The 25,695-nt window shown below is 50.9% G+C and overlaps 1 protein-coding gene across 8 annotated transcripts in view; it reads left to right on the top strand.

The window, feature by feature from the left end:
• The first annotated feature begins 5 nt into the window (after nt 1–5).
• The window catches only part of FGFR1 (fibroblast growth factor receptor 1), a 49,180-nt gene continuing 23,490 nt past the window's right edge, over nt 6–25,695 (top strand). For 7 of the 8 annotated variants that reach the window (XM_057696903.1, XM_057696902.1, XM_057696901.1 and 4 more), the window contains exons 1-2: nt 6–630; nt 9,086–9,264. In XM_057696903.1, coding sequence (XP_057552886.1) covers nt 9,174–9,264 — 91 coding nt within the window. In that variant the 5' untranslated portion in view covers nt 6–630; nt 9,086–9,173. Of the gene's footprint in view, nt 631–912; nt 953–9,085; nt 9,265–25,695 lie in introns of those variants that run through there. The other variant, XM_057696900.1, reaches the window with a different exon arrangement.

Here is a 25,695-nt window from a genome sequence, read left to right as displayed (position 1 = left end):
CGCTCCTGCGGGCACTGGTGCGGCGGCCTCGGCGGCGGCGAGCGAGAACCCGAACTCTGGTCCAGCCGCAGCGCGCGGAGGAGCCCGGGCTGTGCCCGGAGCTGGGCGGCGACGTCCGGACAGGACCGAGACTCTGCTTAGCGCATTGCGGCGACCTCGCCTTCCTCGGCCGCGAGCGCGCGCCGCCGCTGGAAGAGCGGCGGAGCCCGAGGACTTTTCTCCGGTCCGAGGGGCGCCCCGCGGGGCGCAGGGGACCAGTGCGGCAGTCGGGCACGCCGCGGCGCCGGGGCCCCCGCAGGGCGATGGAGCCCGGGCTTCCAGAAGCGTGAGGGCCGCCGCCCGGTGCTGGAGAGGGGGGCCACGGGGTCTGGAGACCCCGGGCGGCGGACGGGAGCCCTCCCCCGCCCCGCCTCCGGGGCACCAGCCTCGGCTCTATTGTTCCCGCCCGGGCTGGAGGCGCCGAGCCCCGAGCGCCACCGGGAGTCGAGCGCCGGCCGCGGGGCTCGCGCAGCCCCGCCAGGACCCGAGCGGAGCCCGGGGGCGGCGGGCCGGAGCCGGGGACGCGGGCGCCTGCTCGCCCGTACGAGCCACGGCGGACTCTCCAGAGGCGGAACCGCAGCGCCGAGTGAGGTAAGAGCCGCGGCGCCCCCGGATTCGGGGCGGGCTCGGCGTCCCGGGCGGCCCCCGGCGCTGGAGCCTCCCGGCTGCGCGCTCTCCCCGCCGCAGCCCAGTCGGGTCCGGCGCCTCCCTCCACTCGTTACCCGCCCCCCTCCACCCCCGGCTCCCTCCCCAGCTCTCGGCGCCCCCCTTTTGTCTCCCCTCCCTTCCCTCCGCTCGCGTCGCCTTCTGCGCCCCCTCCCCGCGCCCGTCCCGCCGCTCCGCCCGCCGCCCAACTTTTCCGCCAACTCGCGCTGGGGAGCTGGGGAGCTGGCGAGGCGGCGGCGGCTCCGCAGTGAGTCCGGGGAGGGACAGGGCCCGGGCCGCGGCGGCGGCGGCCCTCGGCTTCCTGGGACTGGGGAGGCGGGCGGGAGTGGGCAGCGAGGTGGGGTGGGTGTGTGTGTGCGGGTGTGTGTGTGTGTGTGTGTGTGCGCGCGCGCGCCGCATTCCACTCCATCTCCCTTCGGTCCACCCGTGGGGACTCACCCCAACCCAATCCGGCAGGTAGCTTTGGGTGGAACGCTAAAAATCCGGGGTCTTTCTAAGTCCTTTTCCACCTCCGGGAACGTCTGGGGTCGCGGTTGCGGGTGGGTGGGCGGCTGCGGGCCCGAAGGGGGAAGGAAGTGGAGGGGTAGGTCAGCTTCTCCTCGAATAGGTTTTAAGGGGGTGTCGTCACCAAATGGCTGAATCTGCTTTAGCGGAGAGCGCGAAAGGAATTCCCGTTTCCAGAGGCGCTTATCTTCGACTTAGTCCATCTCTGAAAGGGTCGGAAGTTTGGGGAAGGGGAGGGCGCCCAGCGGGTGATGTCAAGCCCCATTATGGGGTCGGGGGGGAGGGGAATGTTCAGTTCCAATCTGGTTCTAGGAGGTGGGGGAAGGGATGAGGGTTTTGTCCCGTGAGGTTCACTCGGCTGCGATACATGTTGCTTCTCGGGCCCAGAACCCTCTGTCCCCGCTCCGCTTTCCCGTTATCTTTGGGGTTAGGAGAAGAGGGGCTCGAACCCTCGCTCGCAGAGGAATTTATTGACGTTGTAGGTGGAGTTCATTTAACCCACTGCCTGTGAAGGCAGTCAGACGCCTTTGGAGGGGGTTGGGGAGCGGTGAAGCCTACTTCTCCTTTCTGGGCCCAGAAAGCTTTAGCCCTTTTCAAAGTTTCTGTGCTGTCTTCTCCCCCCACCCCCCCCACCACTACCACGTCCCCCCCATTTTCCAGATGTAGCCGCCGCATCTGGTTCCGTTTCACCCCACACGGGTACACCGCAGCCACACAAACATCTCTTCCTCCCTCCGCCCTCCCCCCGATTAAAAGTGGGATTCTTCAACTTGTCCTTACCACCTCGCTCTTTAAAATTTAAGACTTGGGGATGAAGCGTTGAGATTTGGGGAGAAAAGTTACCCTGGATGCCAAGTTATTTAGGATCTGATGGTGATGATGCTTTCTGGCTCGTGGGTAAAAGAGGCGTCGTAGGAGAGGGGGCCAAGGTTTTAGGGGGCGCACATCTCATCAGGCCATCGGTCTGATCCAGAACTGGCCCTGACGGAAGTTTCTGGAACCGAAGCAATACATTCACCTCCCTTCAGTTACAGCTAGAGCAGCGGGAGCGTCTGACCCTGTCTGGAACCCGCCGCCCGGTCTCGGGCCGCCCGGCGGTGGCGTCACGCGTCCCGTTTCCACCCTCCCTGGAGCGATCCCGGGGCGCAGCGGCCCGGGAGTGGGAGGGGGGCCGCGGGCTGTCGCTCCCTGTGTGTTTTTAAGGAGTTCTTTGGGCGGCAGCTCCCGGAGACTAAAGGAGGGCGTTTTACCAAGTCTGTACCGGCTGCAGGTTTGAAAGGGATTGGATTGTTGGAGGGGGTTTTTTGGTTCTACCCTTTGAGGTAGGAAAGCCCTTTCTGGTTCCAGAGTTGCGGAAGGGTGGAGAGAGTTGGTCTCTCACCCTCTCCTCTCCAGCCTCTTTCAAATTGAAAACACTTCTCTGGTTTCCTCCTTTGGGCGGTAGTTTGGAGGTTGTAATGAAATCGCACTTTCTCTAGACATGGTAATTAAGGTGACTGTTTCCTCCGCAGATGTGCCCTGCCCTCTGCACCTCCGGCCCAGCGCTTTTTTTGGAATACCATCTAAATTGTAGAACCTTAGCCCTGAGACAGTTGAGCAGAAAGTGGCCATTTTCCCCCATTGGCCGGGGCTTCTGGTTCCCTCTCTGACGCTTGTTTAAAAGCTAAGTAGCAGGCCCCCGTGGGACGTGCCTCTGTCTGGCTAATTACCCCCAAGCCTGGGTCATCGCCCTTCCGAGTGACCGAGGGAGAGCCCTTGCGGAGGACCCAGCGACCTTACTGACCATCTGTCCTGCCTCCAATGACTTGTTTACATGTTTCCCCCCAGTTGGTTGGGAGAAGCTCCAGGGCTGCCGCTGACCCCCGGAGGAGCAGAGGAGCACAGGGTGTTTGAGGACCAGGAGGCTACCGGGGGCTTGGCTCCAGCTGGGATGGTTGTGTACTGCATCAGTGACGAGCTCCTTGAAATATCTGTTGCATTTATTCTTAGTCATAGCTGAGTGTCAGCTTTTTAATGAGGGCCATCCGGGTGGAGAGCCAGTTGGACAGTGTGCTCTCACTGTCTGCTTTGACTATGCCCGTAGAAATGCGCATTTTGGAGGCATTTTTCACAAGTGGGACTTGGGCCAGAGTGGGCACTATTTCCTTTGGCTCAGTCTTGGGTACTTCTTTTCCTTGGCTCCTGGCCACAGAGGATGTGAGAAAGTTCCGCTAGGCACCCTTAGAATAGCAAGTGAAGCAGAAGCATGGGAAAACATGGAGAAGGAGTGTGGCAGATGCTGTGGCTCCAGCCCTTGAGGGAGAGCCTCAGAGCATCTCCAGGTACCCCTAGGCCTGGCCCAGCTTTGTTCCTGGTGGACTCCAGAGGCCAGGAGGATGGAGTTGAGCATCGAGTAGCTAGACTCCAGCCATGAGACCAAGGAAAGTCTATGAGATTTTGATTTTAGTTGTCTGCTTTTTTGTTTGCTTTTGGGTGTTGACCTGAAACAAGACTCCTAAAATAGGAGATTGGCTCCTGTGAGCTTGGGCTTTTCATAGCCTCTGGAATGCTTCCTTCAGGCCTCCGTTTTTTAATCTCTCTCATCAAAATGGCTGTTAGTTAAGAACATCCTAGGAAAGTTTGAGCCTGTTGCTGTTGGAGGAAAAGGAAGCAGAGAGAAGTGATTCAAACATCTTGTTTTGAAAAGGTCTCACATCACTTGAGAGGAGTTTAATTTCCTCTTGGGAAATGTGTCTTGCACGTGTCATCCCAAGAGCTTTGTAAATGCTCTGAGTGACCAGGACTGGATGCAGACTGGATGCAGAAGATTCTGGGGTTTCCAGAGAGGATTAAAAACCAGGCTGGGGCTAGGATAGTTGCTTTTCCCCCTAAGGCTGCATCTCCCTTCGAAATTCTCTCCTCATCACCATTCCACTTGCAATTAAAGAAGTCATGTTTGGGTCAAGGTAAATAGCCCTCACCTGGGCGAACACCTCCAAGCATATGGTGGTCCACGAGCACATCCTGTCTTCAGCAGCAAGGCTGCCTAGATTATGGTGGATCAGTTAGGGTTTCTTTCATTATTACTCAGTTTTTACATACCTCACTCACTCCCAAGGACATTTAGGCCCTTTTTTACAGGGACTCAAAACTTTAAACTTAGCATTTCCCTTGGACCCACTAAAATTTCGCAAGCCAAGCTACATACTTTTTTTTTCTCTAATGTTTGTTAAGTACTTGCCCTGCCATCCTCCACCTTGAGTAGGGAACGCTCACCTTTGGGAAAAGTGACCATTTCTGTTAAGAAGTCTTATTCCCGTCTAAGGGGATTAAAGTTTTGGCATTAGTTCCTCAAGTCTGAGGAATCAAGATGTTTGGAAAATGTCCGGGTTGGTATGCTTTGAAATTGAGTTTGGCTGGCTAACAAGGAGGGCTTGATGGTTTTCTCTGGTGTTGTCAACCCCTCCTCTGTAAGCATAGCTCTATCAGTTTCTTTTCCATCGGCCTCTGTTTGTTTCATTCATTCGTCCAGTTCCCAGTGCACCCGCATCTGCTGGGTAGATGTTAGGTGCTACGGGCATTAGCAAAGGTTAATCTGGTATAGACCCTGCTCTTAAGGAGCTTGAGAACTTATGGCGTTTTTAAAATTCAGAGGATCCTCAAAAGGCCCAAGAAAGATTTACGGAAGACGTGGCTGTTTGAGGTGGGGCTCAGAGGACGAGAGAGCGTGGCCCACTGAAGATGGAGGGAGGGCAAAGAAGAAATGCTTGGCAGGGCATGGAGGTTGCCCAGAGCTGTCCTGTCCCCTACAATGTATCACAGGCCACATGGAATCTCAGATTTTTCTAGCAGCCACGTTTGAAATAAAGTAAAAGGGAACAGGTGAAATTCATTTTCCTCAAGTCATTTGTTTCAATTTTTATAATATATTTGATTTAGCCCAATATATGTGAAACATTATCATTTGAACATATAACCAGTATAAAAAAATCATTGAAAGACTGTACATTCTTGTATGTATTTTTCATTTCTAGCACATCCCAACTCTCACTGGCCACATTTCAAGTGCTGCATAGCCACGAGGGGCCACTGAAAGGGACAGCTAGGTCTAGCGCGTAGGTTTTAAAGATAGATGGTGAGAAATGCCTTTGTAAAGGCAGGAAGTTCATGTCCTCCGGTTGCCAATTACCGAAGTCTCCTGAGAGTGCTATCAAGAAGTGACTCAAAGCACAATGTTTATATATAATTCCTTACATTTGATTAGTGCTTTAGAGAGGAGAGAGCAGGTACTTTCACCCACGCTGCCCATTTGAGGCTCGTAATCCCCTGTGGTGTAGGCAAGGCACCTATTTTAGCTCCCTCTGACGACAAGTGGGGGAAGCGAGATGGCGTGTGTCCCCTGTCTCCCCTCATCCCCTCATTCCCCAGTGAGGACCTTGGCACCCAGAGCGGGAGCTGGGCTGCCAGTCCCAGGAGGCGGAGGGGGCCAGCTGCTGCGTGCACCTGCGGGGCTGCAGGTCACATCTGTCAAGCAGTGGAGGAAGGAGACTGTCCTAAGGGACTTGAAGAATTCATTAATTAGTAGAATGGGAAGAAGGTGAGGTGAAGGAGGAGGTGGCAGTCTCTAGGTCCCAGTGTGTGGACTAGTGGTTCGTGTCACTGTGTTTTCTGCAACAGGATGTGTGCGCACTTACCTTCTCGTTCCAAGAGCTGGTGCTGAGGGGCTGGGTTGTTTTTTTTTTTAATTGATTAATTAATTTTCTGGATGTGTTGTGTCTTCGTTGCTGCATGTGGGCTTTCTCTAGTTGCAGTGAGCGGGACTACTCTTCATTGCAGTGCACGGGCTTCTCATTGCAGTGGCTTCTCTTGTTGCAGAGCACAGGCTCTGGGGGCATGGGCTTCAGTGGTTGCAGCATGCAGGCTCAGTAGTTGTGGCACTCGGGCTTAGTTGCTCCGAGGAATGTGGGATCATCCCGGACCAGGGATCGAACCGGTGTCCCCTGCATTGGCAGGTGGATTCTTAACAACTGCACCAGCAGGGAAGTCCTGGGCTGGGTTTTCTGAACATCTTTTGTTTTAGAGATGTGGGCCTCAAGGCCCAAGAGGGAGGAAAGGAAGAGACTTTTTCAGGGAAGCTGCCGATTAGCTTGAAGTGCATTCATGCTAGAGCTGAAAGAGCGTAGTCAGCAGCCAGACCACACCCGCGTGGAGATGCACTGGCTTTTCAGGGGACAGAGTGGCCGAGCGGTGGTGGGCACTGCCTGCCTGCTACCTTTGTAAACAAGCTTCATCATCTCAAGGTGATACCACCTTTTCTCGTTGGATGCTAAAAATTCATTGATGACTCTGGCCATTCCTATGGGACTTAGGTCCTTAGTCAGGTGTACCTTTCTCGGTGACTGGCCTGCATCCGTCTCGTGTATCTTTGGGATGTAATGAGATGTAGAATGTGGTTTCGGGATGTCCTTTGGCAAGCATCGCTTCTATCCCCTGTCGGGATCATGCCCCATCCTGTGTCCGAGATGGACACATCCGTGAGCTGCTTCCAAGGGTCTTTCTCTCGAGCCAAGGAATTGAGAATCAGAGGCTCTCCCGTTGCCAGTCACCTCAGATCTGTCCTTACCTACGTGGTTTCTGTGTGGCACAGGGATGCCCTCTGGAGAAAATGAGCTTGCGTCCTGTAGAGCCAGGTTTGATCACCCCCTTATTGCCTCCTCCCACCCTGGCCTCTGGCATCCGAACACCCAGGTGATGGAGACCCGGTATCCTTGCCTCCTCGCTGCACATCCCTGGGCAAAGCACTTAAGCTCTTTGCATCTCAGTTTCCCCATTGCTTGAAGAGCAATAATAATTCCCACCCCCTTGAAATTCACAGTGAGGAAGAAATGAAGTTTTATAGTTTAAAATCTTGGGGCTTTCCTGGTGGCACAGGGGTTATGACTTCATGCTCGCAATGCAGGGGAGCTGGGTTCCATCCCTGGTCAGGGAACCAGATCCCACATGCATGCTGCAACTTGAGAGTTCATATGCCACAACTAAGGAGCCCACCTGCCACAACTAAAGGAGCCCACCTGCTGCAACTAAGGAGCCAGAGCGACCAATTAATTAATTAATTAATTAAAATAAATAAATATTTTAAAAGTAAATAAATAAATAAATAAATAAAACCATATCTAGTCCTTGCTTGGCACATAGTAAGTATTCAGTGAATACTTGTTCGATTCTGTCTCATCTGGTCCCTTTCCTAAATTTAGAAAAATGGACGAGAAGTGTTTACATTTCCTTTGATTTGAAATCATTAAAAAATTTCAGGAAAGCCTTGGGAGGGAGCTAGCAGCGACAGTGCGTGCGTCTTCCCACTGGCAGGAGCTTGTGAGCGAGGCCAAGAATCTAGGGGCTTTTCTGCCAGCCGGGCCTGACTCACTCACGAGGGGCCCCCATCTGGCTTAGGGGGAGGCCGGGCTGAAGCACCACATTAGGGCATGTTCCGGGGAAGTGGATTCTCTGAATAACTTAGATGGTTCCCTGGAGTATTTAGGACAAAAGCCACCTGGAAGACAGAGAGGGTTACCCCCTCATAGCCCAAACGGTGCCCGGAAAGTCTTATCACTTGGTAAATGTTTAGCGGCATAGACTGTTATCCTCAAGACCCTGGAGGGTTGGGGTGAATTTTATTCATCCAGACCCAAGAAGGATACAGGGCCGCAGCCTGTGCCTTTCACCAGGGCTGGCATGAGCCATCTTTGAGTCAGGCCTTGCAAGAACCCGTATCCCTCAGCATGACCTTTCCCCACTGCTGGATGCGTTTCTGTTGGACGTCTGCCCTCCCCTCTCGTCCTGGGGGAGAACTGGATCTGGCTCACAGCACCCCACCCGGAGGTCCTTTTTAAGTAGCTGGTGAGAGTTGTGTTCTCTCCGTGAGGGAAGCTGGTAGAACCAGAGGTCCCTGTGATACGTCCAATTTTAGAGACAAAAAGAAAGAACCTTGGAGGGGCTTCCCTGGTGGTCCAGTGGTTAAGAATCTGCCGTCCAATGCAGGGGACGCAGGTTCGATCTCTGGTCGGGGAACTAAGATCCCACGTGCACTAGAGTAACATGAGCCACAACTACAGAGCCCACGTGTCAAAACTACAGAGCCCACACGCCCTCCTGCCGGGCAGACCTTAGCTCTTCCCCTCGGCTTCTCCACTGCCTTCCCTCCCCTCATTCTCATCACGTCAACCTTCTCAGTAAACTGTTTTCAAGAGGATAAATCATGAGGGAATAACAACGAGGAGCCCGTGTGCTGCAACTAAGACTCGATGTAGCCAAAAATAAATAAATAAATATTAAAAAAAAGAACCTCGGAGATGGCTTATTTCAGCTTCCTCTTCGCATAGGTCCAGAAAAGGTCAGCATCTCACCTGACTCCAATTTCCCAGTTCTGGGGGGCAGGGGGGTTCTTCCATAATTCATCATCTCTCTTTATCCTTCACCAAAGGGTTGGTACGCCCTAGAGGGAGTGAAGTCTTATGCCAGGAGAGGTCACCTCCGCACACCCAAGTCACCTATGGGAGATGTTCCTGAGGCTGTTCGCTTTCTCAGCACAGATGATCATGGGGCTCCTGCCTTGGGGAACTCTGTGACGGTTTTCCCAACACGGGAAACAGTCCACACTCCATCAATAGTTGTAGGACTGAGTTAAAGCACTCCGTAGTCTAATGAAGGCCTATAACCTCGAATTCAATGTTGGGGCAGGACCACGAGTCCCCTCTTTTGTGTCTGAAGGCGTAAGCTACTGCTTCAGGCACCCTTCTGGGCAGCGCGGCCGTGTGACATGCTTTCCTTCTTTCTCCCCTTCCCCGCCTCCACCATGCAGACCCTCCTAACTCTGGGTCTTTTTTTTCTCTTTCCCCAGAGTCAGCTTGCGAAGGAGGATCAAGCCCAGGGCGGAGTCCCCATGGAGGCGTGGAGCCTTGTCGCCAACCTCTAACTGCAGAACTGGGATGTGGAGCTGGAAGTGTCTCCTCTTCTGGGCTGTGCTGGTCACAGCCACGCTCTGCACTGCCAGGCCGGCCCCAACCTTGCCGGAACAAGGTAAGCTGCGGGCTGAGGGGCAGCCCGGGCTCCCGGCCCTCGGCAGCGGGGTGGGCTGGGGCAGACGTGATGTGGTCCACCGGGAAGGCTCTGTCCCAGGGGGAGCAAAGGGCTCCTGGCCTGTAGGAGAGACTCCCAGAGTACCTGGGCTGGTTGGGGCCTGGCTGTGAGTGCGATCAACTTCATCAGAGGTTGGGTCGTGAAGGCTGGTGACAGCCATCTGTCAGAAGTGACATGCTCAGGGTGGGTGTATGCTTTTCTCCTCTTGAAAAAAGAACTTCTGATTGGAACCCGGGAGCCAGCTCCCTAACCTAGACAATGTATAAGCTGGGGCTGGGCGATGCAGTGGGGCGTGAGCGACCTGTGAATGGGAGTTTAGAACTTAGGTTGGGCCACAGGGGATGTGGAGGGATGTGGGAGCTTCATAAAGACCTCTGGCTTCTAGAAAATCGTTCCAAGGACATATCTCCTAGGAGGGTTGGCCGTCGTGGCCACATGCCTGCCCATTTGTCTTTCTCGACCATGTCTCACTGGCCCTGTTTGGAGGCCTGATAAGAGGTTTGCTTTGGACATAGTGCTGGAGGGATTTCAAAGAAATTGACAGCCAGGGGGCATTGTGGGGCGTGGGCACTGGTAGAGACCTGTAGTTTATTGGGAATTTGGATGGATTATTAGCAATAGGAAAGACTTGTCTCCACCGCTGATGGGATTTTTCCGGGCTTGTGAAAATACTCCATGGAGGTTACAGGTACAGCACACCTGGCAGCTTTCGAAGGTCTTTGAGAACTAATATTTGGGCATTTCTGCTGCCAGAGGGTAGTGTGGCTTGTGACTCAGTGGCTGATGACAGAAGCAGAGGGAGTTGGCAGGAGGTAGGTAGAGGGCTCAGGTGTGCATGCGATGTGGTGGCTGCGTTTACAGGGCCTGTGTGAGTGACAGATGAGGAGTGAGAACATTTGTCCCCTTGTAGGGTGATGGAGGAGGAGGGGGGAAGGATGTGGGGGGTCTTCTAGAAGGTGCCCTGGCTGGGGCAGGCAAATCTGTGTTGCATGCGGTGACGGAACTGAAGGCAAGGCCTGACCTGGAACATGCTGTAGACCTCGAGTGGGAGGGACCATCTCTGCCCACGAGGAGTTCACCATCGGGTAGAGGTGAGCAAGTAAAGAGGCAGCTACATTCAAGATGGACCATGTTTGCACCACACGGCAGAATTATAACAAAGTGCAGCGGGAATGCCAGGGCAGCAGAGAGCATCTGAGATGGTCCAGAGGGACGGGCAAGGCATTGGGAGGGAGGTGAAGAGTGTTCCAGGTGGAACAGCATGAGTGAGGGTGCTGGGGCAGGATGTATACGGTGTACGGAGAATGACTTACCTGGTGCGTAGGTAGTCGGGGTAGGTAATGCCTGGAAAAATTGGATTCAGCTAGCATGTGGAAGGCCGTAATCCCCTGCTGAGGAAACTGTACTTAAATGGGTAGATACTGGGAGTCTTGAAAAGTTTTGAACAGAAAGTGATATGATCCAGCTTGCAGATTTTCAGGCAGCTGAGTTTGGGTGGGAACGGAGGAAGAAGTCAGATGGACCTAGGTTTGAATTGTGCTTTGCCGCTTAACAGCTGCATTACGTGCTTTGACACATTACTCAAACACACTAAGCCTTAGTTTGCTTATCTTTAAAATGGGGAGAATAATATAGGATTAAGTGACATAATCCAGATAAAGCACTGACAGGTAAAGCATTAGTAGTTCCTACTGCTGCTGCCTCTGTTGCCAAAAAAGAGTTACTTAAAGGGTTGCTTTGAATGTCTAGCTAGAGAAAGGGAATGGCCTAGGGTGGGGGCTTGTAAAAGAAGGAAAAGAGCAGAGACACTAAAGAAATAGAATCTATGGGTTTAAGTAGGTTGGATGTCAACTCTGGGTTGACAAGATGCGACTGAAGGGAGTGAGTTGGGGTGGGAGGTCTGTGAGGAGTAGACAGAGGTTTGGTTTAGCCACAGCATAGGCGGCAGTGAGGGGTGGATTACGGTTCAGAATATGAATTTATGGTGGACCCTAAAGTATCTTTTTTAACTTTCTCTAACAAACCCTTTTGCTGCCCAGGAACGGAGGGTGGAGAAAGTGACAAGTACACATCTCGGGTCAGGGTTCCTGTAAGCAGGAAGGGCGTGTCCAAGTATAAGGAATCGGGGTTGAGGGGGCGACGGTGGTCCTGAAGCTTCTGCTCGTGCATCCAGACTGGGAGAGGAAGCTGGGGCAGTGATGGAGAAGTGGAGCGAGGGGGCTGAAGGTCTTGAAAAGGACGAAGTCCCAGCTCTGCGAACAGGAGGGAGGATAGGAGAGGCAGAGGGGCTGTTCGGGGGCCGTGTGGCAGTGAAGAGTGAAGTTACATGGCCATTTGAAAAAATCAGTTTAGTTTACATTCTATACAATGCACTGATTTTCAGTGTTTTGATAAAGGTAGTGTCGTCTCATGTAACCACCACCCCAATCAAGATATGCAACACTTCCATCACCCCCAGAACTTGCCTCCTGCCCCTTTGCAATCAGCCCCCTTTGCAGTGCTGGACCCAGGCAACCACGAATCTGCTTTCTGTCACCGTGGGTTCGTTTTGCCTATTCTAGAATTCCACAGAATGGAATTAGATGGTGAATGCGTTCCATTCACTCGCTGATGGCCGTTTGGGTTGTTAACAGTTTGGGCTGTTATTACTAGAACTCCTGTGAACATTCGTGTACGAGTCCATGGGCATAAGTTTTCCCCGGACTGCTCTCGTTTTGATTTTTGGCTCCATTTCTTACTGACCGTTGGCTGTTGGGAAAGCTCCTCTCTGCCACTCTACAGTCTATAATGGCAACAAACATCTGCTCCTAAGGTCATTGTGAATACCAGATGTGAATGTCTGCAAAGCTCTAAGAACTGTGCCTGGACACAGTCAATGAGCCTTAAATGGTAGATGTGGGTACCTTTTCCTGGGCCCCCACAGGAGACACCACATGGTAAGGGGCTTGTTTCATAGGTGGACTTGGAGTGCCGGAGGACACAGAAGTAGAAATCTACAAGACTTAGATGGACATCAGATCCCAAGTCCCTGTTTGGTTGTGTCAGCCCCTCTCATGGTGCAGACACTTCCAGTAGATTACCCCTCCTGAGCTTTGTGATAGCAGAACACGGGCCCCAGCATCTTCAGAGAACCGAAGTCCTAAGGGAAAATCTGTCTCCGTGCTTTGTAAACCATAAGGTATCTCATAAATGTGAAGTATTACTGTAGTCTTGGCCCTGCTGACTATTCAGTAACAATGCCGCTGTTGTCCTCAGAAAAGACTAGACTCTGTCTAGAAAAGGTTTGCCCAAAAGTTTAAAGCGAACTACCCCAAACCTGCTATCACTGACTGAGAGCTTTTCCCCCTTAGAAAGGCTTTGCTGTGAGAGTGTGTGTGTGTGTGTGTGTGTGTGTGTGTGTGTGTGTGTGTGTCTCGGGAGCCCCTCCCCCAGTCTGCAAATGCTCCTTGGGGAGCGGGGAGGGCCTGGAGTTTCTGGCTGTCCTTGGAAAGTTGATTTAATAAGGGTTCCAGGAAAACCAGCCTCCCTCCTTCCCTCCCTCTCCTTTCCCTTCTCTAGTTTGGGATCTTAAAGAGGCTGAGCTTGTGTCAGACCAGGCTTTGGGGGTGGGGGTGGGGGGTGAGACTGAAGCAGGGTCACGCCGAGGAGTAGAATGCCCCCCTAAAACGATAAGCGCTAGCTTGAAAGACACTTTGCACTTGAAGAGGCTTGTTTCTGTGTATTTTTCTCTCTTTTAGAATAAGACTTGAAGAAAAGCAAGTGGGTGAATCCAAAACTGCTTGCGAGGCCACTTCTCGTAACTGGGAGCTGGGTCCTGCCCCCTTTTCAGCCGTAACCTGGGCTAACCCCCCCCCCAGACCCTATGGTGGAGGGCACGGTATGAGGGCTTTCCGTCTCAAAATACTTGCCTACATGCTCAGAAACCTGCAACTAATAAACGATTTAATGGCTGGGGTTTTACAGCTCCTCCCACCTACCCAGATTTGAAGGAGTCTGGTGGCCGGTTGAAGGGGGAGAGGTTACACTTAATGGAAAAGCCGCACGATTCCATTTCTGGCTGCAAGCCCCCTGGATGCCGGGCGCCACAAAGCAAGGCTTTGTCTTTGTGTTCTGCAGAAACCTGGGCGCGTGGGGGCGGGGGGCTGCAAGTAGTGCCAAAGACATCGCCTCAGCTTCAAGTCCAGCCCCGGGCCCTGGCCACCCCAGGCAGCCCCCCAGGGGCTCCCACAGCTGTCTTTGGCCCAGAGGGGTATGCGTTTCAGCCTGGCTGCAGGGGGAGCCCCGAATAGGTATCGGGGGCATCCCACGACCCACCTTGCGCAGGCTGCAGCCGATCGGCGTGGCTGGGGCGCCCGTGTCCCGTGGCTGCCCAGGGATACGCATAGGCGTGCGCCTCCACCCCACCTCGTCCCCCTTGTCCTCTTGCGAAAAGAACCTGTTTACTTCTCTAATTCACACTGGACCTTGAAGAGGAGTTTCTCCCCCCTGTGCCAAAAGGCGGGTGGAATTCCACAGAGCAGTGAGGGATGTGGGGAGACCCACTTGAGAGCAAGGCTGGATGACTTCCGGCTGCGGGAATCTGCGGGAATCTGCGGGGTGCTGAGCTCCCCGATTTCCCCAGAGGATCTGCTCTGTCCCGCGCCCCCTCCTCAGAGAGAGGTGGCTCCCGTGCCTGGGGAAGGGTGTGTTTGCAAGTGTTTCCCGGGGCTGAGCTGGGGCTGAGCTGTGCGGAGGGTGGGGGGAGGGAGAGAAAGTGAGGGAGGAGGGGCAGGGCTCACGTGTCCACTTGACCACGCTGGGCAGAGCCACCCCAGGGCCGTGTTCTTGGCTCCGGCTCCTGCATTGCTGCACCATTAGCTTCACTGATTTTCCACTCTGGCTTTGCCGGCCAGCTCCCCGAAGTCAGGGAGGAGGAATTTCTCGGGGAAGAACAAATGGCTGTCCAGAGCCCTGGCCGGGGTGGGGGAAGGGAGGGAGCCCAAGCTGCTGTCCAGCCCCCACCCTGGGTTTCTGAGTCAGGGGTGGGCAGGAACCGGAGAGAGAGGGTCGGGGATGTGTCTGGGGCCTGTGGGCCCTGCACGGAGCTGGGTCAGCAAGGCCCGGCCAGGATGCCTGCTCCCCGTCAGGCCGAAGTAGTGAGTGATGGCTGGTGTCCGGGGTGGTGATGGATGACCTTGGGAGAAGGGAGTTCTGGGGAGTCATTATCCAGGAGGGCGAGGTCTGGGGTCAGAGAGCCTGACCGGCAGCTGCGCCCTGTTTTTACAGGGCCTCCATCCTCGGGGGGGCCCGTTCACCCTGTAGACGCCACCTTTGCCTCTTCCCTCCCCGAAGCCTGGCAACGAGACAACTGTTTCCCTGCTGACCGGGAAAGTCCAGCTGCTCTGGCACTGCTGGTCTCCCAAATTCAGCTGCCCAGGCCGCCCTGCTCGTTCTGGAGAGAAGGTTTATCCGCAGACGTGCGCCAGCGTTCCCTGCTCTGGCTCAGCCTCTCCCCCACCTCCATCCCCCAAGTGATTCAGCAGCGAGTTAACTGCTCTACCTGGGCTCTTAAGGCCTGGAGAAAATCCCAGACTGCTTCCTCTTAGGAGAAGCCTTCTAGACTGTGAGCTGCTCCTGAACTTGGGGGCTGGCTCGGACTTACAGCCGGCAGTGGCCAAGAAGGGGGAGCCATCGTCTGATGCCCCAGGGCGGGCTGGTTGTGGCTCCTACCCTGAGTCCCCCTCCCCTGTTCTTGGTTCGCACCGACCCTCCCCTGCCCCCTTGCCTTCATTTAAAGGCTCCTCTCTCCTTGCAGACGAGAAAGCTCTGGAGAGGGATCTGTCCAGTTAGTTCCAAGTACTGAGAACCACTGGCTTGGATGGAGCTTGAAACTCCTGAGCCCACATGCTGTGTTGTGGCCCAGCCTCCTGGGATGGGTTGTGTAAAAGGAGGTGGATGTTGGCGTGCACGCGGCTGTGAACGCGGCTGTGTTTCCCCGGGCCCTGGATGTGTAGGCACGCTGAGCCCCGAGTGAGTGAGAGGGTCAGGGAGTTCAACGATGAGTGGATGTTACTGGTTATGAGCTTGGGCAGGGAAAGAGGTTCAAGACCATCAAGGCTGAAGCTTCGCTTACTTGATCAACAGTGAAAGCTGAGTTTACAGCTTAGCCCCTCCTCTTTTTTCTCCAGGATCAAAAACTAGCCCCTGGCTAGTGGTCCCTTCACCATTTGTTTACTGATTTAGTTTTCTCTCTCCCTCCCTCCCTCCCTCCCTCCCTTCCTTCCTTCTCTCTCTTCCATCCATCCATCCGGCCAAACAAGACTTCCTTTTTCCTTATTTAATACAACATACACATTCCTACAAAACCATTGTTTATCCTGGTCCCTTAGCTGGAAATGTCCATCCTCATCTCTTTCTGCTTTCACTGTTTATAATTTCTACTCTTAGTTTAAGGAATAGTTTAAGGGCCACCTCCCTCTTGAAGCCCTCGTCTGTCTCCAGATTAATCACTCCTTCCCTCCCCTGCCCCCCTTCTGTGTAACTTTCAATCTAGCACTTTCCTCTGCTGTACATTGTGGAGTTTTTAACATATGGCTGTTTCTTCCACTAGGACAAAGTTCTTTGCAATCAGAAAGAATGTTTACATAGCTCTTCTAAAACTTGGGTATTTTGATATGTAGCCTAGGTTCATTGTACAAATTTTAGAAAATAGACACTTGTAAGGAAAGAGAAAAAGGAAAACTCAGACATGCCCATCATCCAAAAATAATCACTGTTAACGGTGAATCTATTTCTTTAGATTTTTTTCTTGCATTTATACAAACATAACTTCTCAAAAATAGAATTTATACATTATATATTGGTTTGTAACATAAGTGGGTACTTCCTGCCATGCAGAGATGTTTTCATCACGCTTAAGTAACTGTAGTAATATGAGTGTGTAAAATTTATTTACCCAATCCTTTAGTGCTGGATACTTGTTATTTTCAATAGTTTGCACTTAAGTGAACATACTTTTACAAATAAAAATTGCCCCTGTATCCAAGGATATTTACATTCTAAAAGTTGTGATTACATAGTACCAGATTGCCCCAGAAAGGTAATACCAGTAAAGGTCTTTAAAAATAGTAAATAAATACTATTTATGACATTTTCACATTCTGCATCCTTTACATATTTTTACCTCTACACTGATCCCATGGCCGTAGGTTTTATTTCCATAATCAGATGAGGAAACTGAGGCTCAGGGAGTTAAGTAATTTGTCTGAGGTCATCTAGTTGATGGGCAGTGAAAGTGGGATTCAGACTCAGGTAGGTCTGACTCCAATATTTTTTTTCCAGTGTATTATACTGTGTCCCTCTATCAAATCAGGTTTCTCTGCAAAATTCAGGCAGCCTGACGTTTGAATGTTTTTACAATAAATTTATTTATTTATTTATTTATTGGCTGCATTGGGTCTTCATTGCGGTGAGTGGGGACTACTCGTCATTGCGGTGCGCAGGCTTCTCATTGCGATAGCTTCTCTTGTTGCGGAGCACGGGCTCTAGCCATATGGGCTTCCGTAGTTGCGGCACATGGTCTCAATAGTTGTGGCTTGTGGGCTCTAGAGCACAGGCTCAATAGTTGTGGTGCACAGGCTTAGTTGCTCTGAGACATGTGGGATCTTCCTGAACCAGGGCTTGAACCCGTGTCCCCTGCAATGGCATGCAGATTCTTAACCACTGCACCATCAGGAAAGTCCCCAACATTTGAATTTAAACATTGCTGGGTCATTCCCTTTTATCTCACAGGAATTAGGCTTCAGCTCCCTTTCTGGGGTGGTACGTTGGTAAAGGCAGCTGGAGATGCTCTCCTTGCACCATTTCTTGGGTGACATTCTTCTGCTCTTGACTGCGAGGTGATGCATTGGTCATATGTCTGTGAGCTGCTCTAATGAAAGTAGTTTCCTAGCTTAGAATAATCAATAGGACAAAAACCCTATTGAGGCTGTCTTTTCCACTGTAGCCGAGACCTCCTACTTGGAGAAGGTCTGGGATCAGAGGTCTCCAAAGCGTCAGATGCCACACCTTGAGTTTTCCTTGTGGTTCACTCTTATTCTAGAATATGGTGGTATTGCCCGGACATGTAAACCACCTGGATTGCCTCTAAAATGGTCCAACAATGTCTGATGGATGGAAAGAAACGTGTTAGAAGTTTCAGCAAGCCTGAAGCATTAGCATTGCTTTGACACTACCAGTAAATATATATTTAAAGCATGAAGAAATGCCCCCCCAAAACCCCATAAGGCATGGGATCCTAAAATTTTGTTTTTCGTAATGTTTACATTTAACAAATTCATGTTTTAAACAAAAATATATATATTACAATGTAGTTGGGCTAGTCACAGAATAATTACAGGATTCTCAAAATATGTATTAATTTGTGGCATACTGTCTGTAGTGTGGTCCAGGAATAGAACACAGATGCATTGCAAGTTGTTTGGTAAATATTTTCTTCCTGTTCTGTTGGTATCTGTGTGACCTTTGGGGGAAAAGCACTAAAATTCTTGGAGGCCCCTCTCGAATGCGAGGCCCAGGACAAATGGCATCCATACCCCAGCCTCAGCATGGGTCAGGCCAGTGTACCCCCAGCCGTGGCCAGTGTTGCTCTTACTTACACACAGGCAAATGCAGTACGTGACACATTTAAAACGTGTCATCCAATGACAGCCTCAAATGAGGACATAAACCCAGGTTATGAGGACATCTGAAACCACAGGAGAGGGCCTCTTCCCTAAAGTGAAGGGACAAGTCGACCATCGTTTGTGGGCTGTGACGTGTGTACCATGTGTATCACGAAGGCAGAGGTTTCGTTCTGTCCTTTGCTTCCTCCAGTGCCTTAGAATAGGCCCTGATGCATATTAGGTGCTCAGTGAATACTTTTTGAATAAATGAATAGGATGCAGGAATGCACAGGGAAATAACCATCCATTTTCCTTTTTTAAAAAGATACCTACAACTAGTAAGGACCTACTGTAGAGCACAGGGAACTCTACTCAATACTCTGTAATAACCTATGGGGGAAAAGAATCTTAAAAGAGTGGGTATAGGGACTTCCCTGGTGGCGCAGTGGTTAAGAATCCACCTGCCAATGCAGGGGACACGGGTTCGAGCCCTGCTCCAGGAAGATCCCACATGCCGCAGAGCAACTAAGCCCAAGCACCACAACTATTGAGCCTGTGCTGTAGAGCCAGTGAGCCACAACTACTGAGACCATGTGCCGCAACTACTGAAGTCCACGTGCCTAGAGCCCGTGCTCCGCAACAAGAAAAGTCACCACAGTGAGGAGCCCGCACACCACAATGAAGAATAGCCCCCACTCATTGCAGCTAGAGAAAGCCTGTGTGCAGCAGTAAAGACCCAATGCAGCCAATAAACAAATAAAAATAAACAAATAAATTTATTTTTTTAAAAAAGAGTGGGTATAAGTGTATGTATAACTGATTCACTTTGCTGTACAGCAGAAACTAACACAACGTTGTAAATCAACTATACTCCAATAAAAAATTTTTTTAAAATAATAAAGGAACTAGGGAAAAAAGATACCTACAATTTCTAGCTTTTAAAAAGGAGAAGGCATTTCTATACACCAACAATGAAAGATCAGAAAGAGAAATTAAGGAAACAATCCCATTCACCATTGCAACAAAAAGAATAAAATACCTAGGAATAAACCTAACCAAGGAGGTAAAACACCTGTACTCAGAAAACTATAAGACACTAGTGAAAGAAATCAAAGACGACACAAACAGATGGAGGGACAGACCATGTTCTTGGATTGGAAGAATCAACATTGTGAAAATGACTATATTACCGAAAGCAATTTACAGATTCAATGCAATCCCGATCAAATTGCCAATGGCATTTTTCATAGAACTAGAACAAGAAATTTTACGATTTGTATGGAAATGCAAAAGATCCTGAATAGCCAAAGCAATCTTGAGAAGGAAAGACGGAGTTGGTGGAATCAGGCTTCCTGACTTCAGGCTATACTACAAGGCTACAGTGATCAAGACAGTATGGTACTGGCACAAAAACAGAAATATAGTTCAATGGAACAGGATGGAAAGCCCAGAGATAAACTACAGTAAACTAATCTATGACAAATGAGGCAAGGATATACAATGGAGAAAAGGCAGCCTCTTCAATAAGTGGTGCTGGGAAAACTGGACAGCTACTTGTAAAAGAATGAAATTAGAACACTTCCTAACACTATACACAAAACTAAACTCAAAATGGATAAAAGACCTAAATGTAAGGCCAAACACTATAAAACTCCTAGAGGAAAACACAGGAAGAACACTCTTCGACGTAAATAACAACAAGATCTTTTTTGATCCACCCCCTAGAGTCATGGAAATAACAGAAATAAATAAGTGGGACCTAATGAAACTTCAAAGCTTCTACACAGCAAAGGAAACTATAAGCAAGACGAAAAGATAACCCTCAGAATGGGAAAAAATATTTGCAAACGAATCAACAGACAAAGGATTAATCTCCAAAATATATAAACAGTTCATCCAGCTCAATATCAAAAAACAAACTACCCAATCAAAAAATGGGCAGAAGACCTGAATAGGCATTTCTCCAAAGAAGACATACGGATGGCCAAGAGGCACATGAAAAGCTGCTCAACATCACTACTTATTAGAGCAATGCAAATCAAAACTACAATGAGGTATCACCTCACACCAGTTAGAATGGGCATCATCAGAAAACCTACATACAGTAAATGCTGGAGAGGGTGTGGAGAAAAAGGAACGCTCTTGCATTGCTGGTGGGAATGTAAATTGATACAGCCACTATGGAAAACAGTATGGAGGTTCCTTGCAAAACTAAAAATAGAACTACCATATGACCCAGCAATCTCACTACTGGGCATATACCCAGAGAACACCATCATTCAAAAAGACACATGCATTCCAATGTTCATTGCAGCACTATTTACAATAGCCAGGACATGGAAGCAACCTACATGTCCATCAACAGATGAATGGATAAAGAAGATGTGGTACATATATACAATGGAATATTACTCAGCTGTAAAAAGCAATGAAACTGGGACATTTGTAGAGACATGGATGGACCTAGAGACTGTCATACAGAGTGAAGTGAGTCAGAGAGAGATAAACAAATATTGTATATTAACACATATATGCGGGATATAGGAAAATGGTACAAATCAACCGGTTTGCGAGGCAGAAATAGAGACACAGATGTAGAGAACAAACATATGGACACCAAGTGGGAAAGTGGGGAGGGTTGGGGGGGAATGAATTGGGAGATTGGGATACCAAATTGTACACTCTAAATATATGCAGTTTATTGTAAAAAATAAAAAAATTAAAAGTTCAAAAAAAAAAGATAGGAATGAAATCCTTTTCAATAAGAAGGTAAGAAAATAGGTGAGAAATAATTATTGCTACCCCATGTTGAGCCCTTTATTATATCACCTAATGCAGTGGTTCTCAGCTTTTCCCGGCAGGGACATCACCCGGTGGTGGTGTTAAAATCCCTTGCTCTGGATTCTGCAGCAGGGCCCGAGCTGGGTGGTTCTAACAAGTTCCCAGAGGATGCTGATACTGCCCGTCCGGGGACCACACTTTGAGAACCTCTGATATCAATTAATTCTCACCCCCAAAAGTCTGTAAGGTAGGTGTTGTGTCCATTTAACCATTTAGGAAACTGAGAGGTCAGACGAACACTTGCCAAGGTTAAACAGCTAAAATAAATGAAGGAACTAGAGTTGGACTCAGGTCTATTTAATATCGGTGCCTACGCCTCTAAGCCCTGTACTGGGAGGAGTGGGAGGCCAGGAAGGTGGAATAGGGCTGAGTCCGACTGGCAGAGGCTATTGGAGGGAGGAAGGACCTGGAGTAGAAAGTTGTCTAAAAGCTTGTCCGGAAGGAAGGTCTCCTCTTCCTAGAACGCCCTCCTTCTGCATTGCTTGGGGCTTTAAGTCCGTTAGCATCGCCTTTGGCATGTTGATGGTTGGAAGGGTCCTTTTGCATTCAAAAATCTATGCCCCTTTATTTTCCAGCGTCAGGATTTACTTTGGGAATTAAGGTTTATTTTCCTTCGGTTTTAGGAATTAGCTTTTAAACCTTAGAAGAGTCAGGTTCCTTGGCTAACCTACTGAATGAAGTTCTCCCTTCGGCATCCAAAACTTTCATCCACGTTATTTGCACTCTCAAGACTATATTAATGCCTGAAGGGTATGCTTGGAAGAGGCATTTATTTTATAACGTGAGTCCTTCCCCACTACCCTCAGACTCCCAGTCCATGTTTAACATTTATTTGCCTAGCGAGTTCTCATGGAATTTATCGTGAGCATCAAAAAAGGGCATTGAAATCAATCCTTCTAGAATACCTGGGCTCCCAGCTTTCTGCCAGTCACAGCCCCTGAGCTACTCCCTACCCTCTGCTCAGAGGCTTCTTCTGGGACATCTCAGGCCAGAGGGAAAAGATGAAGAGAGACAAGTGCTGAAGGTACCGGTGGCCAGAGGTCTGTGACCAAAACAGAATCCTCCCTTCTTCTTCTTCTTCTTTTTTTTTTGATATTGACTATATTCTCTGTGCTGTACATTACATCCTTGTGTCTTAGTTTATTTTATTTTACTTATTTGGCCACCCCACACAGCACGTGAGATCTTAGCTCCCCGACCAGGGATCGAACCTGTGCCCCCTGCAGTGGAAGCACAGAGTCCTAACCACTGCACGGCCAGGGGAGTCTCCTCCCCTCTTCTTAAGGAAAATTAACTTGCAGTCCCCTGCCTTCCCTCACAGCAGAGGGAGCGCTGTGCTAGTGGAGGCTGGAAGGGATGCAGTGAGTGGTACTCAACTCCCAAGGTCCAGTTGAAACTTAGAATGTTGGTTAGAGCGGTTGGGGGCCCTAGAGCTTGTCCAGTCGGCCTGCCCATCTCATAGTTGAGGACACGGAGGCCGAGAGGGGAGATGACTTGGCCAGAGTCACATGTGAGTGGCAGGGCCAGTCATTCCAGTGACTTCCACGCAGATACTCTTTCTGCTGCTCTGAGGCAGTTACAACCACCTGGGGCTCAAGCAGAGTTTGAGATCAAGTGGTTTTCACAAGGATTTCAAACGAGGCTCTCATCCCTTAAGATACCCAGAATGTGGACCTTGTCCAGAGTAGGAAATTCCCCCAGGAGGCTCATTGTTTAAGAGCACCCAGCTCGTCTGAACACAGGAGCCTCCAGTGTAGACATTGGTCCTCCAAGCAGCCGTTAGGCCTGGTTCTTCCACCCGCTCTCTGCCTGAAAGCCATTACATCTCAGGGAGAGAAATCCCCAAACCACACTCTCAGTTTCTGAAAACAGTACCAAATGCTCGACTTTTCACGGCGTGTGTGAAGGAGAGAGAGAAGGATGAACACGTGCTATGTCGATGGGTCTCTGGGCCCTCGCATTCCTGCCAACCTGTGGAACAGACTGTTGGCCCCAGATTTTTTAGATTTCACGGGCCAGTCAAATTTCCCCCTGATATTTTGGGTTGACCATTTATTTTGTCACGTAAGAATATCTTTAAAAAACCAACACTGTCCACTAACAGTACTTTTTTTTATTGTGGCAAAATATACATAGTATAAAATTCACCATTTTTAAGTGGATGGTTCTTTGGCACTAAGTACGTTCCCATTGTTGTACAGCCATTACCACCATCCATCTCCAGAACTTTCCGCCTTCACGATTGAAACTCTAGTTAAACACTAACTCCCCAGTCTCCCCTCCTCCAGCCCCTGGCAACCACCTTTTACACCATTTCCTTTTAAAAGGATGTCTATCGGGAATTCCCTGGCGGTCCAGTGGTCTTGGAGCTTTCACTGCCCAGGTTCAATCCCTGGTCGGGGAAATAAGATCCCGCAAGCTGCGTGGTGTGGCCAAAACAATAAATACACAAAAGGATGTCTGTCGCCCTTATTCTCATGATGTAAAAATAAGGGACATTTCTTTAACATTGAAAAAAATATGTAACTTCATGAAGACTCCCTTCCTTTCCCCACTGCGGTGGGCAGTGATGGTCCTTGCACTGGGCCCCGTGACCCAGACCCAGCATCGCAGCCAGGGGACCGGCCAGGGAGGGAGGGAAGGTGGCAGAGCTGGAGGGGAGCTGGTAGTCCTGCTGCATGTGCTCTTAAGCACCCATAGAGGTGGGGGCGGGGGGCGGGGGGCGGGGGGCGGGAGCCAAAAGGCAAATTCTGAAACAGCTGTGGCCTCGACTAATTCATCAGCAAGTTTAGGGAGCGGAGCGTTTTCCTACCCAGCTGCTGGCGCAGCGTGGAGGAGGGGAGGCCGTCCAGAGGCTCCGGGAGGGGGCGGGGTGGGGGGAGGGCCATACATTCTTTTCTTCGAGGAACCTGACCGGACTTTAAGGTCAGAGCCCAGCGGAGGGGGAGCTGCAGGGTTACCTCTTGGCTGTCCCCCCCTCCCCCACTCTTAATGATCTTTCCATTACAGAACCCAGACCAGGAAGTGCCTGACAGGTCACAGCTGCAGACACATGGCTGGGAGGCCTGGGCTCCGGGCCAGTGGTGGGAGGGTCTGAGCTCCCCCTCGAGCAGTGGGACCCCTGCACGCACGCGCACACACACACACACACACGCACGCACGCACGCACGCACGCACTTCAACTAGTTGTCCTGCTTTTGCCTGACAGCTCAGGGGAAGGTGTTCTTACTTCTGTGCTGTCACGGTTGGTGGCCGGTGGTACTTTTTCTTTGATTTTAGGACGCGATTGTAATAAAGTCAGGAGAAGCCCCCCAGCCGAGAGTCCGGATCCCCTTTGCTTAACAGCCCACACAAGTGTCCTTACTGGGCTTGCAGTTCTTTGAGGGAAGTTTTCCATCAATGAACAAGGCTCTCCAGCTTCTTTTCCCAAAATAGGACCCACCAAACTTGGCTCTAGAAGCTCCCCGGGTGTCCAGGGCAGTTGTAAGGCACAGTCTTAATGCTGCCCAAAGGATCCCTTTAACTCTGATTCTACCAAAATGCCCCCTTCAGGACACTGTGCAGGGGGTAGGGTGTAGAGGCAGGGGGATGGGCCCTGCAAACACAGACCTGGGCGAGTAGAGCCCCCTTCATTCTATCCTCTTCCCCGAGGCCGGCTCCTTCCGCATACAAGTTTGCTCAGGAAATGTTAATTTACCCTAAACTGTGTCCGAGGGGGGCAGTTGTCACACAGGAGTTTCTGTCTCCACCGCCAGCTGTGTTGCTGGCTTTCTTCCCTGAATCTGCCAGGGCTGATTCCTCTGGTGCCAAATGGGAGCCGGTGACACAAACTTCTAGGAACCGGGAGCTGAGACCTCTCTTCCCGGTAGCTGCAGGGCACCTACCTTTGCTCTTTACGCTTCTTCCTGCACGTCTTAAGTGACCGTGCCCCTTCCCAGAGCAGCTCTTTCTTCCAGGTAAGGTAGGGCAGCCAAGGATGCCGGGAATCCTTTTGGGAAATGGGTGGAGGAAGCGGTTTCTCTTTTCAGCTCTGCCCAGACTGCGTCTGTAAACACTGGGGAGAGAGGAAGAGGGGAGATTTCTTTTAAAAACAAATCCTGGGCACATTCCTTTGTTAATCGCGTAATTACAGCCCTCTTCCCCAGCCTGAAAGTGTTCTCCTCCTCGTGGTGGGAGGTATTGGGGAGGTGGGGTCCTCAATCCCTGGGAGGGAGGCAAGTACAGGTATCAAGGAGGCATCAGCTGTAACTCGGCACTGGGGCTTGAACCTCAGACTCCGCTCTGATGCTGGGTCGCCCGTCGCCACATCTTTGGGAAGGTTTGCACCAAACGCTGGGCCTCCCCTGCCCAACCGTTTACTGGGGAGCTGGTTTTGGGGGGTCTTGGAGTGGGTGCAGGGCCCTGGCTGTGGCTTTGGCCAGTGCCAGGCGGCTCTGCGCCAAATTACAGTGATGAGATGGGACAACACAAAAGCCCCAAAATCTTTTTTTAATAAAAACAAAACACAACTCCCGGCCCCCAGCCCCCGGGCTGCTGAATGGCGATGGCTTCCTGTCAGGGATTAGCTGGGCTGCCTGGGCATGTGTGCTCTGCCTTTCTCCTCAGGAAATACCTTTAGTAAGCCCCGGTGGGGTCCCCATGGCAACGCGAGAGGGGACCTGCTGACTGAGGCCATTCAGCGCGCATTGTGGCCGGGCCCCTTTGTCGGGAGCTGTATTGCAGCCCTTCTGGCAAACACAGCAGTTTGCACCGTTTTGTCAGGCTGAATGTGGAGTTTTTACATTTTAATGGGCTCTTCTGGCAGTGGCCCATTTGCATGCAAAATGCCCTTCTTACTTCTTTCCCTTTTTCTATTTAAAAAAAAAAAATACCCCACACTCCAAATCCC

This window comes from Hippopotamus amphibius, chromosome 10 (genome assembly GCF_030028045.1).
Source record: "Hippopotamus amphibius kiboko isolate mHipAmp2 chromosome 10, mHipAmp2.hap2, whole genome shotgun sequence".
NCBI lineage: Eukaryota > Metazoa > Chordata > Mammalia > Artiodactyla > Hippopotamidae > Hippopotamus > Hippopotamus amphibius.
Note: the sequence above shows the minus strand (reverse complement) of the source record. Positions and strands in the feature narration are given on the sequence as shown.